The sequence below is a fragment of the Cupressus sempervirens genome, chromosome 5 (genome assembly GCF_028749045.1).
Source record: "Cupressus sempervirens isolate cs-2001-9-10 chromosome 5, ASM2874904v1, whole genome shotgun sequence".
Classification (NCBI taxonomy): Eukaryota; Viridiplantae; Streptophyta; class Pinopsida; order Cupressales; family Cupressaceae; genus Cupressus; species Cupressus sempervirens.
In genome coordinates this window covers 844,397,659-844,422,106 of record NC_143122.1, presented here as the reverse complement: position 1 = coordinate 844,422,106, position 24,448 = coordinate 844,397,659, and the positions used below count along the sequence as shown (strand labels likewise).

At 33.1% G+C, this 24,448-nt stretch overlaps 1 protein-coding gene and 1 pseudogene across 1 annotated transcript; both read left to right on the top strand.

Moving 5' to 3' along the window:
• Positions 1–1,860: 1,860 nt before the first annotated feature.
• On the top strand, positions 1,861–2,393 carry LOC149558529 (lectin 10-like). Its single transcript, XM_089830893.1, has 2 exons — positions 1,861–1,942; positions 2,083–2,393. Exons 1-2 carry the CDS (start codon positions 1,861–1,863, stop codon positions 2,391–2,393), a joined length of 393 nt encoding a protein of 130 aa, XP_089687019.1.
• A 52-nt stretch (positions 2,394–2,445) lies between these two features.
• The window catches only part of LOC149558528 (uncharacterized), a 30,817-nt pseudogene continuing 8,814 nt past the window's right edge, over positions 2,446–24,448 (top strand).

Here is a 24,448-nt window from a genome sequence, read left to right as displayed (position 1 = left end):
TGAACAACACTATAGCCATGATTGTTGTCAAGTCTTCCCTCATTTTACATGTTATCACAAGTACGTACAAGTAAAATTTCATCCAATTTAAAGTTCAATGCTGTATGCATTATCTTCAATTCCATTCCTAGACTTCTTAAGATGTCCCTATGATGCACCTGCATCATGAACTTCATGAATCATTTCAACATTTGATGTTTTTTCCATGCTTAATGTCCAATTTTTGATATAATTTGAATCATTGTGCTAAGACAGGAGCTCTAATTTTGTTAAAAAGTAGTCTCCAACAAGATCAACAAAAGATTTTAAAGTAATAGCATAAAAGAAACTAAAGAAAAGAAATGAATTATTGTAAGTAAAAGGATCCTAGCAACATGTGCAAAGGAGAAGAAAATACATGTCAATTGAATTACAAGAACGTAATCATTGATAATGAGGACAATTTTTCCATAGAAAGTCAAATTATGATATTGCTAAGAGGTTTTTACAATATAATCATTTGTTAATAAAGAAGGCAAATTTTAAATTCTAGAAAAAATGAGAAAGATTTAAGTTAGAGGCCTTTCCTTATAGATGATCATATTATGATTTATGATGAATCCATAAAGGCTAGATTTCTTTTTTTCTCTTAATATATATCGATAGAGAAATCTAGAAACCCGTTGGATCCATCTATTTGGGGTCCCATTATAGGAAAAAATAGGAGATAGAATAGTAGCCCATATGGTTGCTCCATATGCTAGAAAAACCATGCTCTTTCGTAGGAAACTCGTGTCCAAAGGTTTCAAAAGAATGTGTAAAACATTTAATGTTCTTTTACATTAAAAAATGCATTTTATGGTCCTAAAACAACTTAATAGGTCATTTGTGATATGTACTTATGTTCTTCTTGCTTATTTGTATGACAATTAAACACAGTAGGCTGATTGTATGTTATCATTGGCTGGCCCATCTTGTCCATAGTTAGAGAAGCTTATTTTATTGTTGTGAATCCACTGCGTGTTGTGTAGGGGGAATGATAGCAAAATCAATTAGAAAGAAAGATCTACTTTATATTACACTATTAGTCAAATATCTATTTTAAAAATTGGCATAGATATGCTATTTTATATGTTTGGACATCTTAAAGTGACACAAAAAATTCTGAAGATGAGGTAGAAAAGACATCAATTGCTAAGAAAGATTTGGAGAATGAGCATAGAATGCTTGGATCAATGTATTGCCCAAAAAAGAATGACACAAGAGATTTCAACAGAGAATACCTAGACCAACACATTGTCCACAAAGTTATGACACAAGAAAGTTCAATGCAAGACTTTCTAAAAGAAAATGGAATCAAACACTCATTTCCAAAATAGCAAGCTTGGATTAGGAATTAAATTAAGATCCAACAATTCATATTTTCTAAACTTGGAGTACAAATACATTGAAAAAAAATATAGCATGATAGCCTTGGTATGCTTAGCATAACCTATACAGTCAACTAAGAGAAACTGAAAAAATTGACTTTAACACTGAAACCATCTAAAATCAATTCTTATTGTTTTGTAACTATATATAATTATTGATGACTACTTCTTTTGCAAATTTTTGGTTGTATTGAATCAATCTATGGCAATTACTTCCTTGAATTTCATGCTTTTTTAAGCTTTAGCTACTATGATGGCTTTGTTTATTTGGATATCCAAGTTTAAAGCTTGGTTGCAGAAAAATTCTGCAGTAGCATGTTTGCACCATTTGTTGGAAGGTCAACTACTGAATTTTAAAAGCCTCACCTCTACATACTAGATAGACTACCAATCAAATTAACGATCAAATCCCGACTAACGAATCGGCAGGTCCTAATCTTGTAAGATAATAATGAAGAGAGAGGCCTATGCGTTCGTTCCTATCTCGAAATGGAATCGGCCGAACAATTGCAATAGCCTTGTTCCTATGAAAGGCACTACAAAATATAATTGCTAACAAATTACCCTCAGAGACCCTCTAAATCAAATATTAGGATGGCTAAATTCACTCACCCTACATGGGCCTTCCTTTTCTTAACCTGTGTTGCTTTTTTCCTATTATCATCGCATGCAGGAAATGTTACTTTTAGCTTCCCTCCTCTAACAGGTATAGAAAGGAAAAATGATGCCACATATCTAGAGAGTAATCAAGGAGCCCGGCAGCTTACACGAAATGAAGCATCAGGAAACCTTAAGAACAGTTCCGGTTGGGCGTATTATACTGACCGTATTCCGCTATGGAATAGGTCTACTGGGGCTCTGGCCAATTTTTCAACTTACTTTCAATTCAATATTGATCTGAACAACGAAATATACGATAATCATGGAGATGGACTTGCGCTCTTCATGGCACCATTCGAACTGGAACCACGAGGACGCTTATGATGGATTTCTTGGCTTGTATAATGAGGAAAGATTTAAACAATCATCTTATCAGATGGTTGCTGTGGAGTTTGATACATACAACAACGATTGGGATCCTGATGACAATCATGTTGGGATCGACGTCAATAGCATTTTCTCGAAGTTCATTTTTCCGCTTAATACATCCAGTCTATTTAATCGCTCTACACACCAAAATCTCACAAACGCGACATGGGATGCCTGGGTGGATTATGACGGTGTAGAAAATGTTCTGCACTTCTTTCTCTGGTATAATTCTTCTAAACCCAAAATTCCTCTATTTGACCACACAATATATCTGAGCAACTGTCTACCAGAGTACATCAAGATTGGCTTCTCGGCTGCCACTGGAGAGTACACAGAGACGCACACCGTAAAAGTTTGGAATTTTACTTCTGAATATTCGTGAGAAGTCGGACCTTTCGGTGAATTTCTTAGAAATGGCAATGCAAACAGATTTTCTGTGAATGTTTATTTGATATGCGTGTTCTTCATTGTTGTGGTCCTATGTGGCTTCATAGTTGTTCACTGGTGGCAGTATTTCAGAAAAAGGGGAACAGAAGGTAAGGCTAGGGAAGAGAGCGATCCAGAGCTGGACGAATGCTATTCTCATGGCCCCCGAAGCTTTTCCTACGCCGAGCTCAGTGCCGCGACAGGAAATTTCTGTGAGAAAGAAATGCTTGGACAAGGCCGCTTCGGCAGCGTTTACAAAGGAATCCTGCCCGGCACCGTGGATGCGCTGGCTGTGAAAAGAATAGCTCAAGGATCGAGACAAGGAAGAAAGGAGTACGTCTCTGAAGTTCAAACAATCAGCAGGTTGAGACACATTTTTGGGAGTCTGGATAAACACATTTTTGGGGAAGAGGAGGATACGCTGGATTGGAGCCGAAGATATAGTATCGCCTGTGACATTGCCTCTGCTCTTGTTTATCTCCACGAAGAGTTGGGTAATTTTGGTTTGGCGAGACTGATGGAACGTGACCACGAGGCTTCCCATACGACCATGGCGGCGGGCACGCGGGGGTATGTTGCTCCAGAGTGCTACATAACAGGGAAAACCAGTCCAGAAGCTGACGTGTACATCTTTGGGGCGGTTACACTAGAAATTGCCTGCGGAAGGCGGCTGGTTGTTCATAGCCTTGAAGAACACAGTTGTTTCCCTTTTCTTGTCAACATCTACTGCATACTGGAACTTTTGATGTACGGACAACTTTCATTCGTAGATAGCATTCCTGACAAATATAACACATCTGTGGCATTTTCAAGCTATCTAGTTGTTGTCGAAACTGCATTTGGGATCTATAGAAATTATCCTTAAGAAATACAGTTGGGTTTTGTATATTTTCTCTGTTGCCTTGTCCACCTAAATTTATCCTATTTTGGCTTGTAGGATGAGGTGTTTCAGGAACACACTCTGTTGTTCTTGTATTTTCATTCTGGTGACTCATTTCCACAAATACAGGTAATGCTTGATTGTACCTCTCACTTGATTCAAAATCAACTTCATGTCTCCCTTGTGTTTCAAAATGAGATACTTCATCGGATGTTCATTGACGAGTAATTCAATCCCTATTTTGTAATTCCAATTTTTGTATTAGCAATCCTGCCGTTCTTCTAGCATAATTTAGTCGTCGGACTTCATTTTTCGTTCTTCTTTCTTCTTCTCTTTCAGCTTGTGTCATTTGTTCTTGTCATCGTCTACAATACTCTCTCTGGTATGCTCTTTGTTGCTCCATTTGGTATTGTCTTCTTTCTTGATCCGATTGGAAATTCATACTTGATTTATTCATTTCTATCAAATAAATTTGTAACCAAACATTAAAAAAATAGTAGATTTAGTAAATTATTTTTTAAAAAATTGGTTTAAAATATCACATTAATTTAGTGACATTTCACTTTAGATAAGATAGATATTTATTCATTTCTAATTAATAGTTTAACAATTCACAAATACATATAGGAGGAACTTTTTTGTGTAGATAAGATCTACAAATATACTAAATACCAAATAGTCTTGTATGTATAATACTAAATTTATTTAAGACAAAGGAAAGATAACATACGTTCATCAAAATTGATAAGTCGAACAGACAAATTTATAAAAAAAATTGATAATGTCAAATAATATGACTCCTAGATTTCATTATAGTGATGCAAAAACATGTGGAATTCATTAGTGAAGAAAAGGTTATTTTCGCCATCCATGTGCTCTTCATCATAGCAGATGTCTTTCCTAAATTCAAAGAACCCAAATGATTTCTTCCATGCCTCATGAATTTCCTTTGTATATTGTCCCACCTACAAGATTTGAGAATCTTGGACACCTCGAACATGAAAGCTCGCATTATGAATTTCATCTCTAATTTTTTTACAAGACTTGGAAATGATTGTTCCCAATCTATCCAAATAAGTTTGAACAATTTGTCTTGATTGCACCGAGTCGTTTGGAAGAAGTGGGCTTGTGATAGTGTTCTCAGAATTATTTTGTTGAGCATCCATAGTTAATTTTTTTCTGATATCTATAATGTAAGGATAAAAAATGGTCAGTATCAAAATGACAAGAATTAAGCTATGCATATATAGCAATAAATTGGTATTTGAAAGAGAAGAAGATTTGATTGATTCTTTCCTATTGACATAATTCTATGCATTTAATTTCTTTTAACAAAAAACTTATATGTTCTTAATATTATTTATATAATGTTCTAATCTTTGATTTAAAAATTTAATAGTAAAACCTAACTTCAAACATTAAGGAGAAAATAGATAACATTTCATGAAATATTGTTTTTTATTTTCTTCATATTTTGATAGACGTTAAAATTGAGATTTATAAGTAGAATAAAACTTATAAAAATTAAAAGACATTCTTAAAAATAAAATTTAAATTTCCTGATGCATCATTTCATTTAAATGTGTATTAATCTTTCAGACTTAGTTGATAGATCTAATTGAACTTTTCTAATCTATTTTAATATAAGGTTGAAATTTATAAATTTGAGAAAATTTGAACAAAATGTTAGAGATTATATCAAGGCCTAGGACCTACTTCTTACATACATCACAAGACAAGATAAGTCTATTCTCAAAAGATGCATAACAACAATACAATAATATTGATCAATCAATATAACATGAAAAATAGTATAATCTAAAATTTTATATATTAAAAATGATCCATCTATTAAAAAGATTACTACTCATTAATAAAACTTAATGTGTCATGCATTATAAATATATAAATTAATTATAATTGTACATGTGTATCTATGTTTATTTATCTAAACTTGGATGTTTGATAAACTATATAATGGATTGGTTTCAAATCAATTTTCTATTTCTTAAACAAACAACTCCTATTTTTATTAAAGAGTTTCCTTAAAGTATTAGATTTAAATCGCTTCATGATGTATAATGAGCTTATCTAAATTATTCTACTACTATTTAATATCATGATAGTAGTTGATAAAACCTATAATAGTATAATTAGCTAATCTCAAATCCATCTACTTTTATATAATAGTACAATAATAGTTCATAGGACCTATAGCATATAATTAGTTGATTAAAAATTCTTCTACTTTTGTTGAAAAGCTTAATAATAGTTTGTAGGAGCTATAATTGATATAAATCTCATCTACTTTTATTTAACATCATGATAATAGTTCACATGACCCATACTATATAATTAGTTGATCTAAAATCTATCTACTACTCTTCAACATGATGATGATAGTTCATAGAATGCAACACTTATATAAAGATTTAAAATCTTACAACATCAAATCTAAAAACAACGTTGAACCCATCTACTACTACATTTTTTATTCTTGTTAAAATATTTTGAATATTAATTTAACTAAATCATAATTTTATACTAATATATTTCTCGAGAACAAATTGATCTATCTATTAAAATTGATCTATCTATCTATTAATATATTTTATACTAATATATTAAAATTGATCTATCTATTAAAAAGATCACTACTCATTAATAAAAATAAAAAATTAAAACATATAATTATAAAAATTGCAAAAAATTACCATTATTAATGTTATTTTAAAATAGCTTTGTAATCTTATTTTAATAATAGATAGAGGAATATAATCATTGATTCAAATAATCTAATGAAAAAGTCAGATTAATTAATACTATAATATCTAAGTTCTAAAAATCTAATGTTTTGAATGAAGAGAAAGAAATAGAAAGAAATCTGCAATTGAGTAGAATTTCTAATATAACAAAGTTTCTAAGTAAATTTAAGGAAACTATGCAGATTTCAAAATAGGAAAGAACCAAACAATAAAAGTTTCTAAAATGGAAGAAATACAAATCTACAATGTTTCTAATTGAGAAGAATTTCTATTCTATAAAAGTTTCTAAGAAAAATTAAGGAAATTATAGAGCTTTGAAAATAAGACAAAACAACACAATAAAAATTTCAAAAATAGAAGAAATCAAAACAAATAAACATACATACTCAGAATAATGATCCTGTTGCTCAATCCAATGTTGAATAGAAATCATAATATTGATCCTATTACTCAATCCAATGTTGAATAGAAATCAAAATATCGATCTTGTTGTTTAATACAATGTTGAATAAAAAATAAAATAGGCTCTTTCCATATATAAAGTTGATGTGTGATGGTTCAACTTCAAATAATTGAAAACATGTAACGCGTAAAAATGGAGCATAAGGAAAGACATTTGGTTTTCTTGTCATAACAGATTATTGGCTTTCTTCTTGCTCAAGTGAATGACGAAGAAATATATTTAGAAACATCTAAATGTGTCTTTGCAAGTATTTCTCTGGCATGCTCTTCATATCTTAACCAAGACCTTGATGGAACCTGTGTGTCGTCGAGGTTTCATCATCACTAACAATTTCCTAGGTCTTATCGATAACAAAACAATAATGAAATTTAACGCAACATAGAGAGGCCTATGTGTTTGTTGGTATGTCAAAATGTAATCACCCGATCGACTGCATTAAGAAATGCTCAACTTCAATGTGTTTTCTAGGGAATGCCGAATCATAAAATCAGTAAGTAAAATAAACACAAAAAACTAACAAGGAATTAGACATTTTATAAAATAGAGTCGACTTATATGCTAAGCACCATATTATGCACCATGCCCGTCTGCCTTCAAAAAGACTGAAATGCAATATCAAACAAGAAGCCCATAAACTTCAACGTCAGTTTTGTACTTTGTTAGAATATCCACGAGGAGTTCCACTAAGAATTCCATATCGCTTAATATCGAAAACACTTTCCCATCTGGTGTCCCAAGATTACAGTTTGGCAAGATGAGTGGAATATTAGTTGGGAGGGTTTAAAGATATGTAGTCAAATGTTGCGAAGTGAGCAATATCGGGTGAAATTTTATATTATATCATATATGGACGAGGTGCTCAGTATTATATGTGTTTTAAATGTTAAAAGAGTAAACAAGATTAGCATTAAAATATCAAGAGCACCATATTGGTCTAGAGTATTTTCTCTTCAATGCGAGATATCCAAATACAAATAACAAAGAGTGATTGTCACTGTATCACACCTTTTAAGCTGTATGATGAATTCTAGATGATGCACTCCACATTGGATGGTTGATTTTAAACTCCATGATGTTCCAACTAGGTAGTGAATCCTCCATCAGTCGTTGCATATACCTATGCACTTAATCAACTCTTCTAATACATTCATCCTTACTCTATTATTATAAATCCAAAATCTTTCTCTAGCTCACAAATATGATACAGTGCAATACATTTTAAAAGATGAGAAATTTTTAAATGGAGAAATCACAATATATATAAACTTGCGTGCCACCAAAAAAATAATACCCTATCCATCACCGAACCTATAGATACTGAGACAGACAATAACATAAAAAAGAGTTTAAATAAATGGAAAACTACAACATCGTGTAACAGTTATCCTGATGGTTGTATAACTTTGGAGTGGCATGGAAGAAATAGCCACCACAAATAGAATAACAAAATCTTCATTTTTCAAATTTAAATAACAGAAACCAACGACTTAAGAATTCTAATCATAGAAAAACCAATGCAATCACCTTTCCTTTATCATAAAATCTAACGACTGCACTACAAAATGGGGGAAATCATACCAGAGTTAAGCTCTGCTACAGTAGATATCCCTAACAAACCTAATATTTTCTAGAAGTTAACACACAATTTCAATGTGGAAGTGGGAGAAAATCTTTCACAAATTTATCTACAAAATTGTATTTCAATAATTTGTCAAAAACTCACAAATTTGATGACAACAAAAAATTACAAATAACTTTTGATAGTGACCCCAAAAGGAAAAACAAATATCAAATCAATTTTCACTTTTGTTTGCAGGGAACTTAAAAATCATCATAGACTCTAGAATAAATCCAAAAGGTCTACAATAATTCACAAGAAATTTAGGAACAATCTGGAACTATAAATGGAAAGGCATTCACCCACGACAGTTGTAACTATAGTATTAAATGTCATATTTAAAAAGTATTGAGTAATCTTACATTGTCCTTGCATTTTTGTTGTCTATTTTATCTTTCCAGTCCACTCTAGCCTGGGCAATAACTAAAATATTACAATGTGTTATTAATTTTAAACTGCCATTTGTTCATTGGTTGGAATAGTTTTCTTTTAAAATTCTTAATAGATAAAATATAAAACCCCTAGCTAACTATATACGGACTAATTAGAAAATAAGAATAATTAATAAAAATGAAATTAAAAATATGTATGCACTACATACTATAGGATAAATTTTATTGATGTGTGATATTGCTATCAAGATTTAACTGTGTAGTTTTTGAGTCAAACTTATTGACCCATGTTTCATGAGTAGTGATTCAACATGAATCCATCCCTCATTAGAATAAATAGAATTCTTGGTTTCTGAAATTAATAACTCTGCATATTGTAGGAAAAAATGTTCTACTATCTTTTTGATTGAGGTTTTTGGTGTTTCACTTTTAATTTTTCTTAGCATCCTATTTGGTAACCATGCCACTTTCTTATAGTTTTTCAAACCCATTGAGCTAAATAAAAAATAAATTAAATCAATGTAAATTCTCTCAACTCATTAGACTTTTTGTATTTTTGAATGGCTCTAATAATGATTTACTCTACAAAGAAATTCCTATATATCTTATGCCAAAACTTGCAATCCATCAAGTAGTCTCTTGAAGTGTAAATAAATGCTCATATGATGATAATATTTTTGGAAACAATGCAATATATTTTGTCACTCATTTTAGAATTTAACAAAATATATACATGCTTAGGTCTTTGGATGGATTAAGATTTGGAATTACTTAAGATTTGTTTATTAATTATTATTTTCCTAGTATACAACATCAAAATATTTACAAACATGGCAAATTTTGAGTCTATCCTTTTATTAATTGATATGTTTTATGAAATCATTGCATATAGAGCATGACATTATTGGAACTATTATACTGTTTCCAGCCTATGAATATGTTTTTGCTACTATTCTTGATTTCCTCTTCGTGCCCTCTTGAATCCACATGTCATATAGAGGCTTGTTTCTCTTCGCAAGAGTGCACATAGACTTAGAGGTCAAGCATGTTAAATAATCCTATTGTCTGAGACTGTAAAGCTTAACACATAGAAAATAATATTTATTTACAATATTTGTAATTATAGTTTCTATGATATTACAATTTCCATCAGAGGTCCTACTGATTCCATTTGTCCTTCCTCATTAATAAAACTAAATTGGTATGCCCCTAAGATTCCATTAACATTTGCAAGAACCATGCGATCTTGAACAATACTATAGCCATGATTGTTGTCAAGTCTTCCCTCATTTTACATGTTATCACAAGTATCTACAAGTAAAATTTCATCCAATTTAAAGTTCAATGCTGTATGCATTATCTTCAATTCCATTCCTAGACTTCTTAAGATGTCCCTATGATGCACCTGCATCATGAACTTCATTAATCATTTCTACATTTGATGTTTTTTCCATGCTTAATGTCCATTTTTTGTTATAATTTGAATCATTGTGCTAAGATGGGAGCTCTAAGTTTGTAAAAAAGTAGGCTCCATCAAGATCAACAAAAGCTTTTAAAGTAATAGCATAGAAGAAACTAAAGAAAAGAAATGAAGTCTTGTAAGTAAAAGGATCCTAGCAACCTATGCAAAGGAGAAGAAAATACATGTCAATTGAATTACAAGAACATAATCATTGATAATGAGGACAATTTTTCCATTAAAAGTCAAATTATGATATTGCTAAGAGGGTTTTACAATATAATCATTTGTTAATAAAGAAGGAAAATTTTAAATTCTAGAAAAACTAAGAAAGATTTAAGTTAGAGGCCTTTCCTTATAGATGATCATATTATGATTTATGATGAATCCATAAAGGCTAGATTTCTTTCCTTCTCTTAATATATATCGATAGAGAAATATAGCAACCCCTTGGATCCATGTATTTGGGGTCCCATTATAGGAAAAAATAGGAGATAGAACAGTAACCCATATGGTTGCTAGATATGCTAGAAAAACCATGCTCTTTCGTAGGAAACTCGTGTCCAAAGGTTTCAAAAGAATGTGCAAAACATTTAATGTTCTTTTACATTAAAAAAATGCATTTTATTGTTCTAAAAAAACTTAATAGGTCATTGCTGATATGTACTTATGTTCTTCTTGCTTATTTGTATGACAGTTAAACATAGTAGGCTGATTGTATGTTATCATTGGCTGGCCCATCTTGTCCATAGTTAGAGAAGCTTATTTTTGTTGTGAATCCACTGCGTGTTGTGTAGGGAGAATGATAGCAAAACCAAGTAGAAAGAAAGATCTACTTTATATTATGCTATTAGTCAAATATCTATTTTAAAAATTGGCATAGATATGCTATTTTATAAGTCTGGACATCTTGAAGTGACACAAAAAATTTTGAAGATGAGGTAGAAAAGACATCAATTGCTAAGAAAGATTTAGAGAATGAGCATAGAATGCTTGGATCATTGTATTTTCTAAAAAAGCATGACACAAGAGATTTCAACAAAGAATACCTAGACCAACACATTGTCCACAAAGTTATGACACAAGAAAGTTCAATGGAAGACTTTCAAAAAGAAAATGGAATCAAACACTCATTTCGCAAATAGCAAGCTTGGATTAGGAATTAAATTATGATCCAAAAATTCATATTTTCTAAACTTGGAGTACAAATACATTGAAAAAAAATATAGCATGATAGCCTTGGTATGCTTAGGATAACCTATACAGTCAACTAAGAGAAACTGAAAAAGTTGACTTTAACACTCAAACCATCTAAAATCAATCCTTATTGTTTTGTAACTATATATAATTATTGATGACTATTTCTTTTGTAAATTTTTGGTTTTATTAAATCAAGCAATGGAAATTACTTCATTGAATTTCATGCTTGTTTAAGTTTTAGCTACTATGATGGCTTTGTTTATTTGGATATCCATGTTTAAAGCTTGGTTGCAGACAAATTCTGCAATAGCATGCTTGCACCATTTGTTGGAAGGTCAACTACTGAATTCTAAAAGCCTTACCTCTACATACTAGATAGACATCTGTATGCTAGACAATAGTCTACCTTGGTTAGTTAAGCATGGTGAGCTTGTATTTTATTGTAGATTGTAGCATTTGATCAATAAAACATTTATGCATTTTACTTATATCCCATTCACATTTTGTGTCATAATCATTATTGAAAGCAAGAATACCATATTGTTCAAGCCAATGGTAAGACAAAATCTTGACACAAAGTTTGGTCATTACTTGACTTGGCTTTAATATGTTGAGGGGAAGCACATGGTACAGGTGGTTCCAAGAAGAACCTCTTATAGAATTATCGCAAGAATAAAGTATGAGACAAATCTCAAACCACATTGTGTGGTTCTTTTACCTTTCCTCTTATTTTCATAACTAGTGGTTGGTCTAAGTAAACTTTGTGTAGATCATTTACAAGGTCTTAGTAAATTTTGTGTAGATCATTTAGGGAGGACCTTGACTTGCCATCATTTCTTATGCAAATAAGTTTAAATTTTTTTTCCACTTAATTTTTTTTTAGAATATAGTAAAAACCAATGAGCCCTTAATCTTCCAACATTTCTTTCAATGAGTCTATTCTTTTCTCATATATTTATATTTAAATAGAATAATTCAATTGTCACCATGGAGCTTCTCATTACATGGTAGAACATCATTCCTTAAGGAGAGATGTGATAAATATTCCTCATGTCATTCCCAATCAAAGAGAAATAGCACTGACCCAAGCTTATTCTGATCTATCTAGAAAAAATAGTGTCTAAGTATCACAATCCTTCCATCACACCCCATTAACCCCGTCAACCAACTTTCAAAGTTATGTCAAGCCTTAGTGCCCAAGAATGTCTCCTCTTCTAGCTCAATAATCTATGCCCAATTTTAACTTAAATAGCTCAATGCTCTCTTGGAGCTATTTGGAATTTGGTAGATTCATGGTAGTGAGCTCTCCAATGAATAGACTTCCATATGCTAGGGCCATAAAATATCTTCTCAAGACTACTACTCACCCAAGCACTATATTTGTTTAGGTATAAAGTTTAAACTGTGTGAATGCTTTTAGTCATGAATCACTATCTCTATCTCAAGTCGGTATATACATTATTGAGACTTGCCTTAAATTATGGAAGCCGATGATCCCTACAATGACCATAAATGTCTATAGAGGCTAGGGAATATGGATGCTATTAGAACTACATATAAAATTGATAGGAAAGATCCTAGCTTAGATGTTGTGAGTGAAACAATTGTAGATTCATCCCTAGTGTTCTCTAGCATGAACCCTTCCTATTCCAAGAGGCTCATTTGTGCTTCCATCATGGTAAATTTTTAGTAGCTTCATGAATGCAAGCTATATTATATTCTATTTTTTTTGTTGAGGAGCTCATCAACCTTCCTATTCTAGATTTTTTTATTTCACTGAAAAGCATAGATGATCTTATAGTAACTTGCTTAAGTCTACAATCTCTCCATTCTATTGCTCTTCTTGTGAGTTAGAGGTAAAAGTAAATAAATGTGGTATGTTTTTAGATTATACTACAACAAAAGATTAGTTGAATTGATCTTATTGGGTGATCTCTTAGGATGAAATATTGTGGAGCTGGGTGGATATATAAAGTATTAAAAAGTGTAAACTATTTGATTTACATTCAAGAAAATGGCTAGAGTTTCCGAGCTCAAGAATTAGACAATATACATGGGTGGTTCAATAAACATGTTGGAATCAGAATGATTTTATTAAGGTACACAAACTTGAAGTTGTGGGTGTTAATATATTTCAAGTTTTCATTATGGATTTTTTTTGTTCTATATTATTTAAACAAAAGCTATCTAAGTAGATGCTTTACTTTCAACTTTTTCAACTTTAAGCTCTGGCCAATTTTTCAACTTACTTTCAATTCAATATTGTTCTGAACAACGAAATATACGATAATCATGGAGATGGACTTGCACTCTTCATGGCACCATTCGAACTGGAACCACCAGAGGACGCTTATGGTGGATTTCTTGGCTTGTTTAATGAGGAAAGCTTTAAACAATCATCTTATCAGATGGTTGCAGTGCAGTGCGAAGTTTGATACATACAACAACGATTGGGATCCTAATGACAATCATGTTGGGATCGACGTCAATAGCATTTTCTTGAAGTTCATTTTTCCGCACAATACATCTAGTCTATTCAATTTCTCTACACACCAAAATATCACAAACGCGACATGGGATGCCTGGGTGGATTATGACGGTCTAGAAAAGGTTCTGCACTTCTTTCTCTGGTATAATTCTTCTAAACCCAAAATTCCTCTATTTAACCACACAATAGATCTGAGCAACTGTCTACAAGAGTACATCAAGATTGGCTTCTCGGCTGCCACTGGAGAGTATAGAGAGATGCACATCATAAAAGTTTGGAATTTTACTTCTGAATATTCGTGGGAAGTCAGACCTCCTGGTGAATTACTTAGAAATGGCAATGCAAACAGATTTTATGTGAAAGTTTATTTTATATGCGTGTTCTTCGTTGTTGTGGTCCTACATGGCTTCATAGTTATTCGCTGGTGGCAGCATTTCAGAAAAAGGGGAACAGTCGAAGGTAAGGCTAGGGAAGAGAGCGATCAAGAGTTGGACGAATGCTTTTCTCATGGCCCTCGAAGCTTTTCCTACGTCGAGCTCAGTGCCGCGACAAGAAATTTCTGCGAGAAAGAAAAGCTTGGACAAGGCAGCTTCGGTAGCGTTTACAAAGGAATCCTGCCCGGCACCGGGGAGGCGCTAGCTGTGAAAAGAATAGCTCAGGGATCTAAGCAAGGAAGAAAGGAGTATGTCTCCGAAGATCAAACAATCAGCAGGTTGAGACACCGTAATCTTGTGCGGCTTTTAGGATGGTGCCATGAAAAGAGAGAGTTACTTCTGGTCTACGAGTACTTGCCAAATGGGAGTCTGGATAAACATGTTTTTGGGGAAGAGGAGGATACGCTGGATTGGAGCCAAAGATATATTATCGCCTGTGACATTGCCTCTGCTCTTGTTTATCTCCACGAAGACTGGGACCAGCGTGTCGTTCATCGAGATGTGAAGGCAAGCAACGTAATGCTGGATTCTGATTTCAATGCAAAGTTGGGTGATTTTGGTTTGGCAAGACTGATGGAACGTGACCAGGAGGCTTCCCATACGACCATGGTGGCGGGCACGCGGGGGTATGTTGCTCCAGAGTGCTACATAACAGGGAAAACCAGTCCAGAAGCTGACGTATACAGCTTTGGGGCGGTTACAATAGAAATTGCCTACGGAAGGTGGCCGGTTGATCACAGCCTTGAAGAACACAATTGTTTCCCTTTTCTTGTCAACATCTATTGCATACTGGACCTTCTGATGTACGGACCGCTTTCATTCGTAGATAGCATTCCTAACAAATATAACACATCTGTGGCATTTTCAAGCTATCCAGTTGTTGTCGAAACTGCATTTGAGATCTATAGAAATTATCCTTAAGAAATACAGTTGGGTTTTGTACATTTTTGTTTGTAGATTCAGAATTTCTCACATTTTGGGGTCCTATTCTTACAATGGTAAGGGATAAAAGTAGCATTGGGGACCTTAAATTACAAATGGAACAACAAACAAACTAAAAAATAGGTTTCCTCTTGTCTTATATTGCCTCAAAATAAAATAAAAAATAGATTTTCATTTGTCATTAAATGTTTAATTTTTTAAAAATTGGTTATTCGTAAATTGTTTCTAATTATTGATAATTTTTGTAATTTGGATAAATAAATGTAGATAATTTTAATAATCCTTATAGGAGCTAGATTAGTCTAGTTTAAATTAAATATTTATGTCCTAAGATAAATGAGTAAAGATATAACAATTGAGCTTGTATGTTTGACAAAGATATAACTCTGTTATTGGCATGGGCTTTTGAGTTTTGTAGCTGGTAGACATCAATGGAGTTGTATTTTTCTCAACTGATATGTTTTATGAAATCATTGCATATAGAGCATGACACTAGAACTATTATACTACTACGTCCTAAGCTAAATGAGTAAAGACACAATAATTTAGTCTAAGACATTCAAAGTAAAGGTGTAGGTGGGAGCTTGTACGTTTGACAAAGACAGAAACCAAAAAATCTTCATTTTTCAATTTAAATAACAGAAACCAATGACTTAAGAATTCTAATCATAGAAAAACCAATGCAATGACCTCTCCTTTATCATAAAATCTAAAGACTGCACTACGAAATGGGGGAAATCATACCAGAGTTAAGCTCTGCTACAGTGGGAGAAAACCTTCCACAAATTTATCTACAAAATTTAATTTAAATAATCTATCAAAAACTCACAAATTTGATGACAACAAAAAATTACAGATAACTTTTGATAGTGACCCCAAAAGGAAAAACAAATATCAAATCAATTTTCACTTTTGTTTGCAGGGAACTTAAAAATCATCTTAGACTCTAGAATAGATCCAAAAGGTCTACAACAATTTACAAGAAATTTAGGAACAATCTGGAGCTATAAATGGAAAGGCATTCACCCACGACAGTTGTAACTATAGTATTAAATGTCATGTTTAAAAAGTATTAAGTAATCTTACATTGTCCTTGCATTTCAGTTGTCTATTTTATCTTTCCAGTCCACTCTAGCCTGGGCAATAAAAAAAAACATTACAATGTGTTAATAATTTTAAACTGCCATTTGTTCATTGGTTGGAATAGTTTTGTTTTAAAATTCTCAATAGATAAAATATAAAACCCCTAGCGAAATGCATACGGACTAATGAAAAACTAAGAATAATTAATAAAAATGAAATTAAAAATATGTATGCACTACATACTATAGGATAAATTTTATTGATGTGTGATATTGCTATCAAGATTTAATTGTGTAGTTTTTGAGTCAAACTTATTGTCCCATGATTCATGAGTAGTGATTCAACATGAATCCATCCCTCATTAGAATAAATAGAATTCTTGGTTTCTAAAATTAATAACTCTGCATATTGTAGGAAAAATTGTTCTACTATCTTTTTGATTGAGCTTTTTGGTGGTTCACTTTTAATTTTTCTTAGTATCCTATTTGGTAACCATGCCACTTTCTTATATTTTTTCAAACCCATTGAGCTAAATAAAAAATAAATTAAATCGATGGAAATTCTCTCAACTCATTAGATTTTTTGTATTTTTGCATGGCTCTAGTAATGATTTACTCTACAAAGAAATCCCTATATATCTTACGCCAAAACTTGCAATCCATCAAGTAGTCTCTTGAAGTGTAAATAAATGCTCATATGATGATAATATTTTTGGAAACAATTCAATATATTTTGTTGCTCATTTTAGCATTTGACAAAATATATACATGCTTAGGTCTTTGCATGGATTTCGATTTGGAATTGCTTGAGATTTGTTTTTTAATTATTTTTTTCCTAGTATACAACATCAAAATATTTACAAACATGGTAAATTTTGAGTCTATTATAATTCGATTTTGTGCATTTTGCCAAGAAATATTTTCCAACATCAACCATCTATCAAAAAAATTTGCATGCATGTTGACATTTTCTCAACTCACTCAATGAGTACAGTTTTGTGTGCAGATTCAGAATTTCTCACATTTTGGGGCCCTATTCTTACAATGGTAAGGGATAAAAGTAGCATTGGGGACCTTAAATTAAAAATGGAACAACAAACAAACTAAAAAATAGGTTTCCTCTTGTCTTATATTGCCTCAAAATAAAATAAAAAATAGATTTTCATTTGTCACAAGGGAGATTAGAGATCGAGGTTTCTCAGAGGCTCTTGGCAAGGCTGAATCACTTACTTCTAGAGCTCTAGAAGAATGGGAACTTTGAGAGGAAATTTTTTGGAAGCAAAAGGCTAGAGTTGATTGGCTCTAGGAAGGTGATCATAACACTGCCTTTTTCCATAAAATAGTGCAATCTCATTGAAATCAGAGCACTATCTCTTCTTTGGTTAATTCTCAAGGTATCCAACTGAATTCCTTGCCAGCTTTGTTCCAGGAGGCTATTTCGTACTTCTCTACCCTCGTCTCTGACGACTCTCCTCCTGTTGATAATGAAGAAAATCTTATTTTGTCCTGTATTCCTTCCGTTATCACTCAAGAAATGAATGATTATCTCATGCGTCCTATTTCTTTGGAAGAGCTGGAGGAGGTGGTCCTTGGCATGCCTAAGGGGAAGGCTCCTGGTCTTGATGGCTTTCCAGTTGAATTCTTTCAGGAATTTTGGGCCATCATTAATCATGATTTGTTGGAGGTGGTTAAAGAATCCTATGCTAGCAAGCAGATGCTTCGAGCTTTGAACTCTACATTCTTGACTCTTATTCCTAAGAGAGAGGGTGCTAATCAATTGGAGTGTTTTAGACCAATTGCCTTATGTAATGTGGTTTTCAAAGTTATTACTAAGTTGATTGCTGAGAGATTGAAAAGGTGGCTTCCCGTTATTATCTCAGAAGAACAAGGTGCTGATCCTTGCTCTGTTTTTGCACTTCCTCTTGAAGGCCGTGGCTCAATGGTTTGGCATACTTTGAAGACAGGTGTGATGTTGGTAAAGAGGGGTCTGTTTTGGATATGTAAAGGAGGTTCTCAGGCTTTTCTTTGCTCTGATGCTTGGGATGGATTCCCTTCCATTTTATCCATATAACCTCATCTTCAACCTCTTTGTGACTCTTTTCTTGCCGCTGGATGGGATAAAGTGGCTCATTATAAGACTCCTTATCAATTGGGACCTGTTGTTCGTTATAGATGGAAGCATTCTTTTGATTGGCCTCCTGGCGGTACAGACATGGATCGTCAGGAGCTTTCTCAAATTTTGGCCTCTAGAGAGTGTTCTTCTTTGCTTGGTCGAGATGTTTTGGCTTGGGGTGGTACCTTGTCTGGTAAATATCATGTCTCTACTGGGTATCAGGAGATAACTAGACAATTATTTGGGGATGCTGAGGTCCCTTGGTGGAAGCAAGTTTTGAATAAAGTTTCTTGGTCCAAGTGCAATTTTTTCATGTGGCTAGTGGCTCACAACCATTGTCTTACCTGGGATAATCTTTGTAAATGTGGATTTCAGGGCCCCTCTTATTGTGTTTTGTGTGGTAATGGAGAGGAGTCTGTCTCCCATCTGTTCTTCCATTGCTCCTATTCTACTCAGATATGGCACCTTTGGTGGAGCGCTTGGGGTTGCTCTTGTCGGCATGCTTCCTCTTTGCCTGAGTTTTGGGCCCGCTTGGGTACTGCTCCCTCCAAGTCTTCTTTTCTCCATGCTGCTTGGATTGCTGGCCCATCTTTCATACTTTGGCATATTTGGTTGGAGAGGAATCGTCGCATATTCCAAGATGTTCGGCTTGGTGTTTTGCATCTTTGGTGGAAAATATCACATTCTCTTTAGGAAACTATTCTTTTGAAGTGTGAGCTTGATGGGGGTATGGATCCTGTTGATCTTGCTATCTGTAATCGCCTCAATTTTCATCTGCAGGATGGGGCTGCAGCTCATAGGTTTCCTTCTATGTCCAGGCAGCTTCACCATCAAAGGAAGGGTCGGGTTAACCGGGATGGGCACTGGACTCCTCCTCCCTGTGGAGTTCTAAAAATTAACACTGATGGTTCTTCCCGTGGGAATCCTGGTCCGGCTAGTATTGGCGGAGTGGCTTGTTGTAGTTTTGGGGATGTTAAATTTTTCTTCTCAGTTCATAAGGGTGATTATACTAACAATCTCATGGAAGCTCAGGCTATTTTATATGCTGTGGAACAGTGTTGCTTGCGGGGATGGAGTAAGATTATCTGTGAGTCTGATTCCCAGGTGGTGGTGAACATGCTTTCTTCGCAAGAGCTTGAGGATGTTAGTTGGCAGCTGACCACTGTTGTTAAGCAGATTCTTTTCTTCTCTTCCTCTTTTCAGTTCATTAGGTTCACGTATATTCCTTGTGAATGGAATAGAACTGCGGATTGTTTAGCCAAATGGGCATCTAGTCATGATCCGGGTTGGAATATTAGGGAAAGGAGGCAACTATCCTTTGAGATGTTGCAAGAATTTGATGATCTTGTTGCTCAGGATCGAGCTCCTTATTGAGCTCTCCTTGTTGTATTTCTTTTTGTCTTAATAAATTTTTACCCCTCTTTTTGCCAAATGTTTAATTTTTTTAAAATTGTTTATTCGTAAATTATTTCTAATTATTGATAATTTTTGTAATTTGGATAAATAAATGTAGATAATTTTAATAATCCTTATAGGACTTAGATTAGTCTGGTTTAAATTAAATATTTATGTCCTAAGATAAATGAGTAAAGATATAATAATTGAGCTTGTATGTTTGACGAAGATATAACTCTATTATTGGCATGGGCTTTTGAGTTTTGTAGCTGGTAGACATCAATGCAGTTGTCTTTTTCTCAACTGATATGTTTTATGAAATCATTGCATATAGAGCATGACACTGGAACTATTATACTACTACGTCCTAAGCTAAATGAGTAAAGACACAATAATTTAGTCTAATACATTCAAATTAAAGGTGTAGGTGGGAGCTTATACGTTTGACAAAGATATAACTCTACTATTGGCATGGGCTTCTGAGTGTTGTAGGTGGTAGACATAAATGGAGCTATCCTATTATTAAATGATATGTTTTAAGAAATCATTGCATATAGAGCATGACATTATTGGAACTATTATACTGTTCCCAGCCTATGAATATGTTTTTGCTACTATTCTTGATTTCCTCTTCATGCCCTCTTGACTCCACATGTCATATACAGGCTTGTTTCTCTTCACAAGAGTGCACATATACTTACAGGTCAAGCATGTTAAATACTCCTATTCTCTAAGACTATAAAGCTTAACACATAGAAAAATAATATTTATTTACAATATGTGTAATTCTAGTTTCTATGATATTACAATTTCCATCAGAGGTCCTACTGATTCCATTTGTCCTTCCTCATTAATACAACTAAATTGGTATGCCCCTATGCTTCCATTAACATTTGTAAGAACCATGCGATCTTGAACAACACTATAGCCATGATTTTTGTCAAGTCTTCCCTCATTTTACATGTTATCACAAGTACCTACAAGTAAAATTTCATCCAATTTAAAGTTCAGTGCTATATGCATTATCTTCAATTCCATTCCTAGACTTCTTAAGATGTCCCTATGATGCACCTACATCATGAACTTCATGAATCATTTCTACATTTGATGTTTTTTCCATGCTTAATGTCCAATTTTTGTTATAATTTGAATCATTGTGCTAAGATGGGAGCTCTAATTTTGTAAAAAAGTAGGCTTCGTCAAGATCAACAAAAGCTTTTAAAGTAATAGCATAGAAGAAACTAAAGAAAAGAAAAAAATTCTTGTAAGTAAAAGGATCCTAGCAACCTGTGCAAAGGAGAAGAAAATACATTTCAATTGAATTACAAGAACGTAATCATTGATAATGAGGAAAATTTTTCCATAGAAAGTCAAATTATAATATTGCTAAGAGGGTTTTACAATATAATCATTTGTTAATAAAGAAGGAAAATTTTAAATTCTAGAAAAACTGAGAAAGATGTAAGTTAGAGGTCTTTCCTTGTAGATGATCATATTATGATTTATGATGAATCCATAAAGGCTAGATTTCTTTTCTTCTCTTAATATATATCGATAGAGAAATCTAGAAACCCCTTGGATCCATGTATTTTGGGTCCCATTATAGGAAAAAATAGGAGATAGAATAGTAGCCCATATGGTTGCTCCATATGCTAGAAAAACCATGCTCTTTCGTAGGAAACTCGTGTCCAAAGGTTTCAAAAGAATGTGTAAAACATTTAATGTTCTTTTACATAAAAAATACATTTTATGGTCCTGAAACAACTTAATAGGTCATTACTGATATGTACTTATGTTCTTCTTGCTTATTTGTATGACAGTTAAACATAGTAGGTTGATTGTATGTTATCATTGGCTGGCCCATCTTGTCCATAGTTAGAGAAGCTTATTTTATTTTTGTGAATCCACTACGTGTTGTGTAGGGGGAATGATAGCAAAACCAACTAGAAAGAAAGATCTACTTTATATTATGCTATTAGTCAAATATCTATTTTAAAAATTGTCATAGATATGCTATTTTATAAGTTTGGACATCTTAAAGTGACACAAAAAATTCTGAAGATGAGGTAGAAAAGACATCAATTGCTAAGAAAGATTTGGAGAATGAGCATAGATAGCTTGGATCAATGTATTGTCCAAAAAAGCATGACACAAGAGATTTGAATAGAGAATACCTAGACCAACACATTGTCCACAAAGTTATGACACAAGAAAGTTCAATGGAAGACTTTCTAAAAGAAAATGGAATCAAACACTCATTTCCAAAATAGCAAGCTTGGATTAGGAATTAAATTAAGATCCAACAATTCATATTTTCTAAACTTGGAGTACAAATGCATTGAAAAAAGATATAGCATGATAGCCTTGGTATGCTTAGCATAACCTATACAGTCAACTAAGAGAAATTGAAAAAATTGACTTTAACACACAAACCATCTAAAATCAATCCTTATTGTTTTGTAACTATATATAATTAGTGATGACTACTTCTTTTGCAAATTTTTGGTTGTATTGAATCAAGCTATGGCAATTACTTCCTTGAATTTCATGCTTTTTTAAGTTTTAGCTACAATGATGTCTTTGTTTATTTGGATATCCATGTTTAAAGCTTGGTTGCAGACAAATTCTGCAATAGCATGTTTGCACTATTTGTTGAAAGGCCAACTACTAAATTTTAAAAGCCTTACCTCTACATTCTAGATAGACATCTATATGCTAGACAATAGTCTGCCTTGGTTAGTTAAGCATGGTGAGCTTGTATTTTACTGTAGATTGTAGCATTTGATCAACAAAACATTTATGCATTTTACTTATATCCCATTCACATTTTGTGTCATAATCATTATTTAAAGCATGAATACCATATTGTTCAAGCCAATGGTAAGACAAACTCTTGACACAAAGTTTGGTCATTACTTGACTTGGCTTTAATATGTTGAGGGGAAGCACATGGTACATGTGGTTGCAAGCATAACCTCTTATAGAATTATCGCATGAATAAAGTATGAGACAAATCTCAAACCACATTGTACGGTTCTTTGACCTTTCCTCTTATTTTCATAACTAGTGGTTGGTCAATAAAAAAAGGGGATGTTTGGTTTAATGTTTAAATACTAATAGTTTCCAACTAGACTTTACAAGGTCTAAGTAAACTTTGTGTAGATCATTTAGAGAGGACCTTGACTTGCCATCATTTCTTATGCAAATAAGTTTAAATTTTTTTTCCACTTAATTTTTCTATAGAATATAGTAAAAACCAATTAGTCCTTAATCTTCCAACATTTCTTTCAGTGAGTCTATTCTTTTCTCCTATATTTCTATTTAAATAGAATTATTCAATTTTCACCATGAAGCTTCTCATTACATGGGAGACCATCATTCCTTAAGGAGAGATGTGATAAATATACCTCATGGCATTCCCAATCAAAGAGAAATAGTACTGACCCAAGCTTATTCTGATCTATCTAGAAAAAATAGTGTCTAAGTATCACAATCCTTCCATCACACCCCATTAACCCGGTCAACCAACTTTCAAGGTTATGTCAAGCCTTAGTGCCCAAGAATGTCTCCTCTTCTAGCTCAATAATCTATGCCCAATTTTAACTTAAATAGCTCAATGCTCTCTTGGAGCTATTTGGAATTTGGTAGATTCATTGTAGTGAGCTCTCCAATGAAAAGACTTCCATATGCTAGGGCCATAAAATATCTTCTCAAGACTACTGCTCACCTAAGCACTATATTTTTTTAGGTATAAAGTTTAAACTGTGTGAATGCTTTTAGTCATGAATCACTATCTCTATCTCAAGTGGGTATATACATTATCGAGACTTGCCTTAAATTATGCAAGCCGTTGATCCCTACAATGACCATAAATGTCTGTAGAGGCTAGGGAATATGGATTCTATTAGAACTACATATAAAATTGATAGGCAGGATCCTAGCTTAGATGTTGCTAGTGAAACAACTGTAGTTTCATCCCTAGTGTTCTGCAGCATGAACCTTACCTATTCCAAGAGGCTCATTTGTGCTTCCATCATGGTAAATTTTTAGTAGCTTCATGAATGCAAGCTATATTATATTCTATTTTTTTTTGTTGAGGAGCTCATCAACCTTCCTATTCTAGATTTTTTTATTTCACCGAAAAGCATAGATGATCTTATAGTAACTCGATTAAGTTTACAATCTCTCCATTCTATTGCTCTTCTTATGAGTTAGAGGTAAAAGTAAATAAATGTGGTATGCTTTTAGATTATACTACAACAAAATATTAGTTGAATTGATTTTCTTGGGTGATCTCTTAGGATGAACTATTGTGGAGTTGGGTGGATATATAAAGTAATGAAAAGTGTAAAC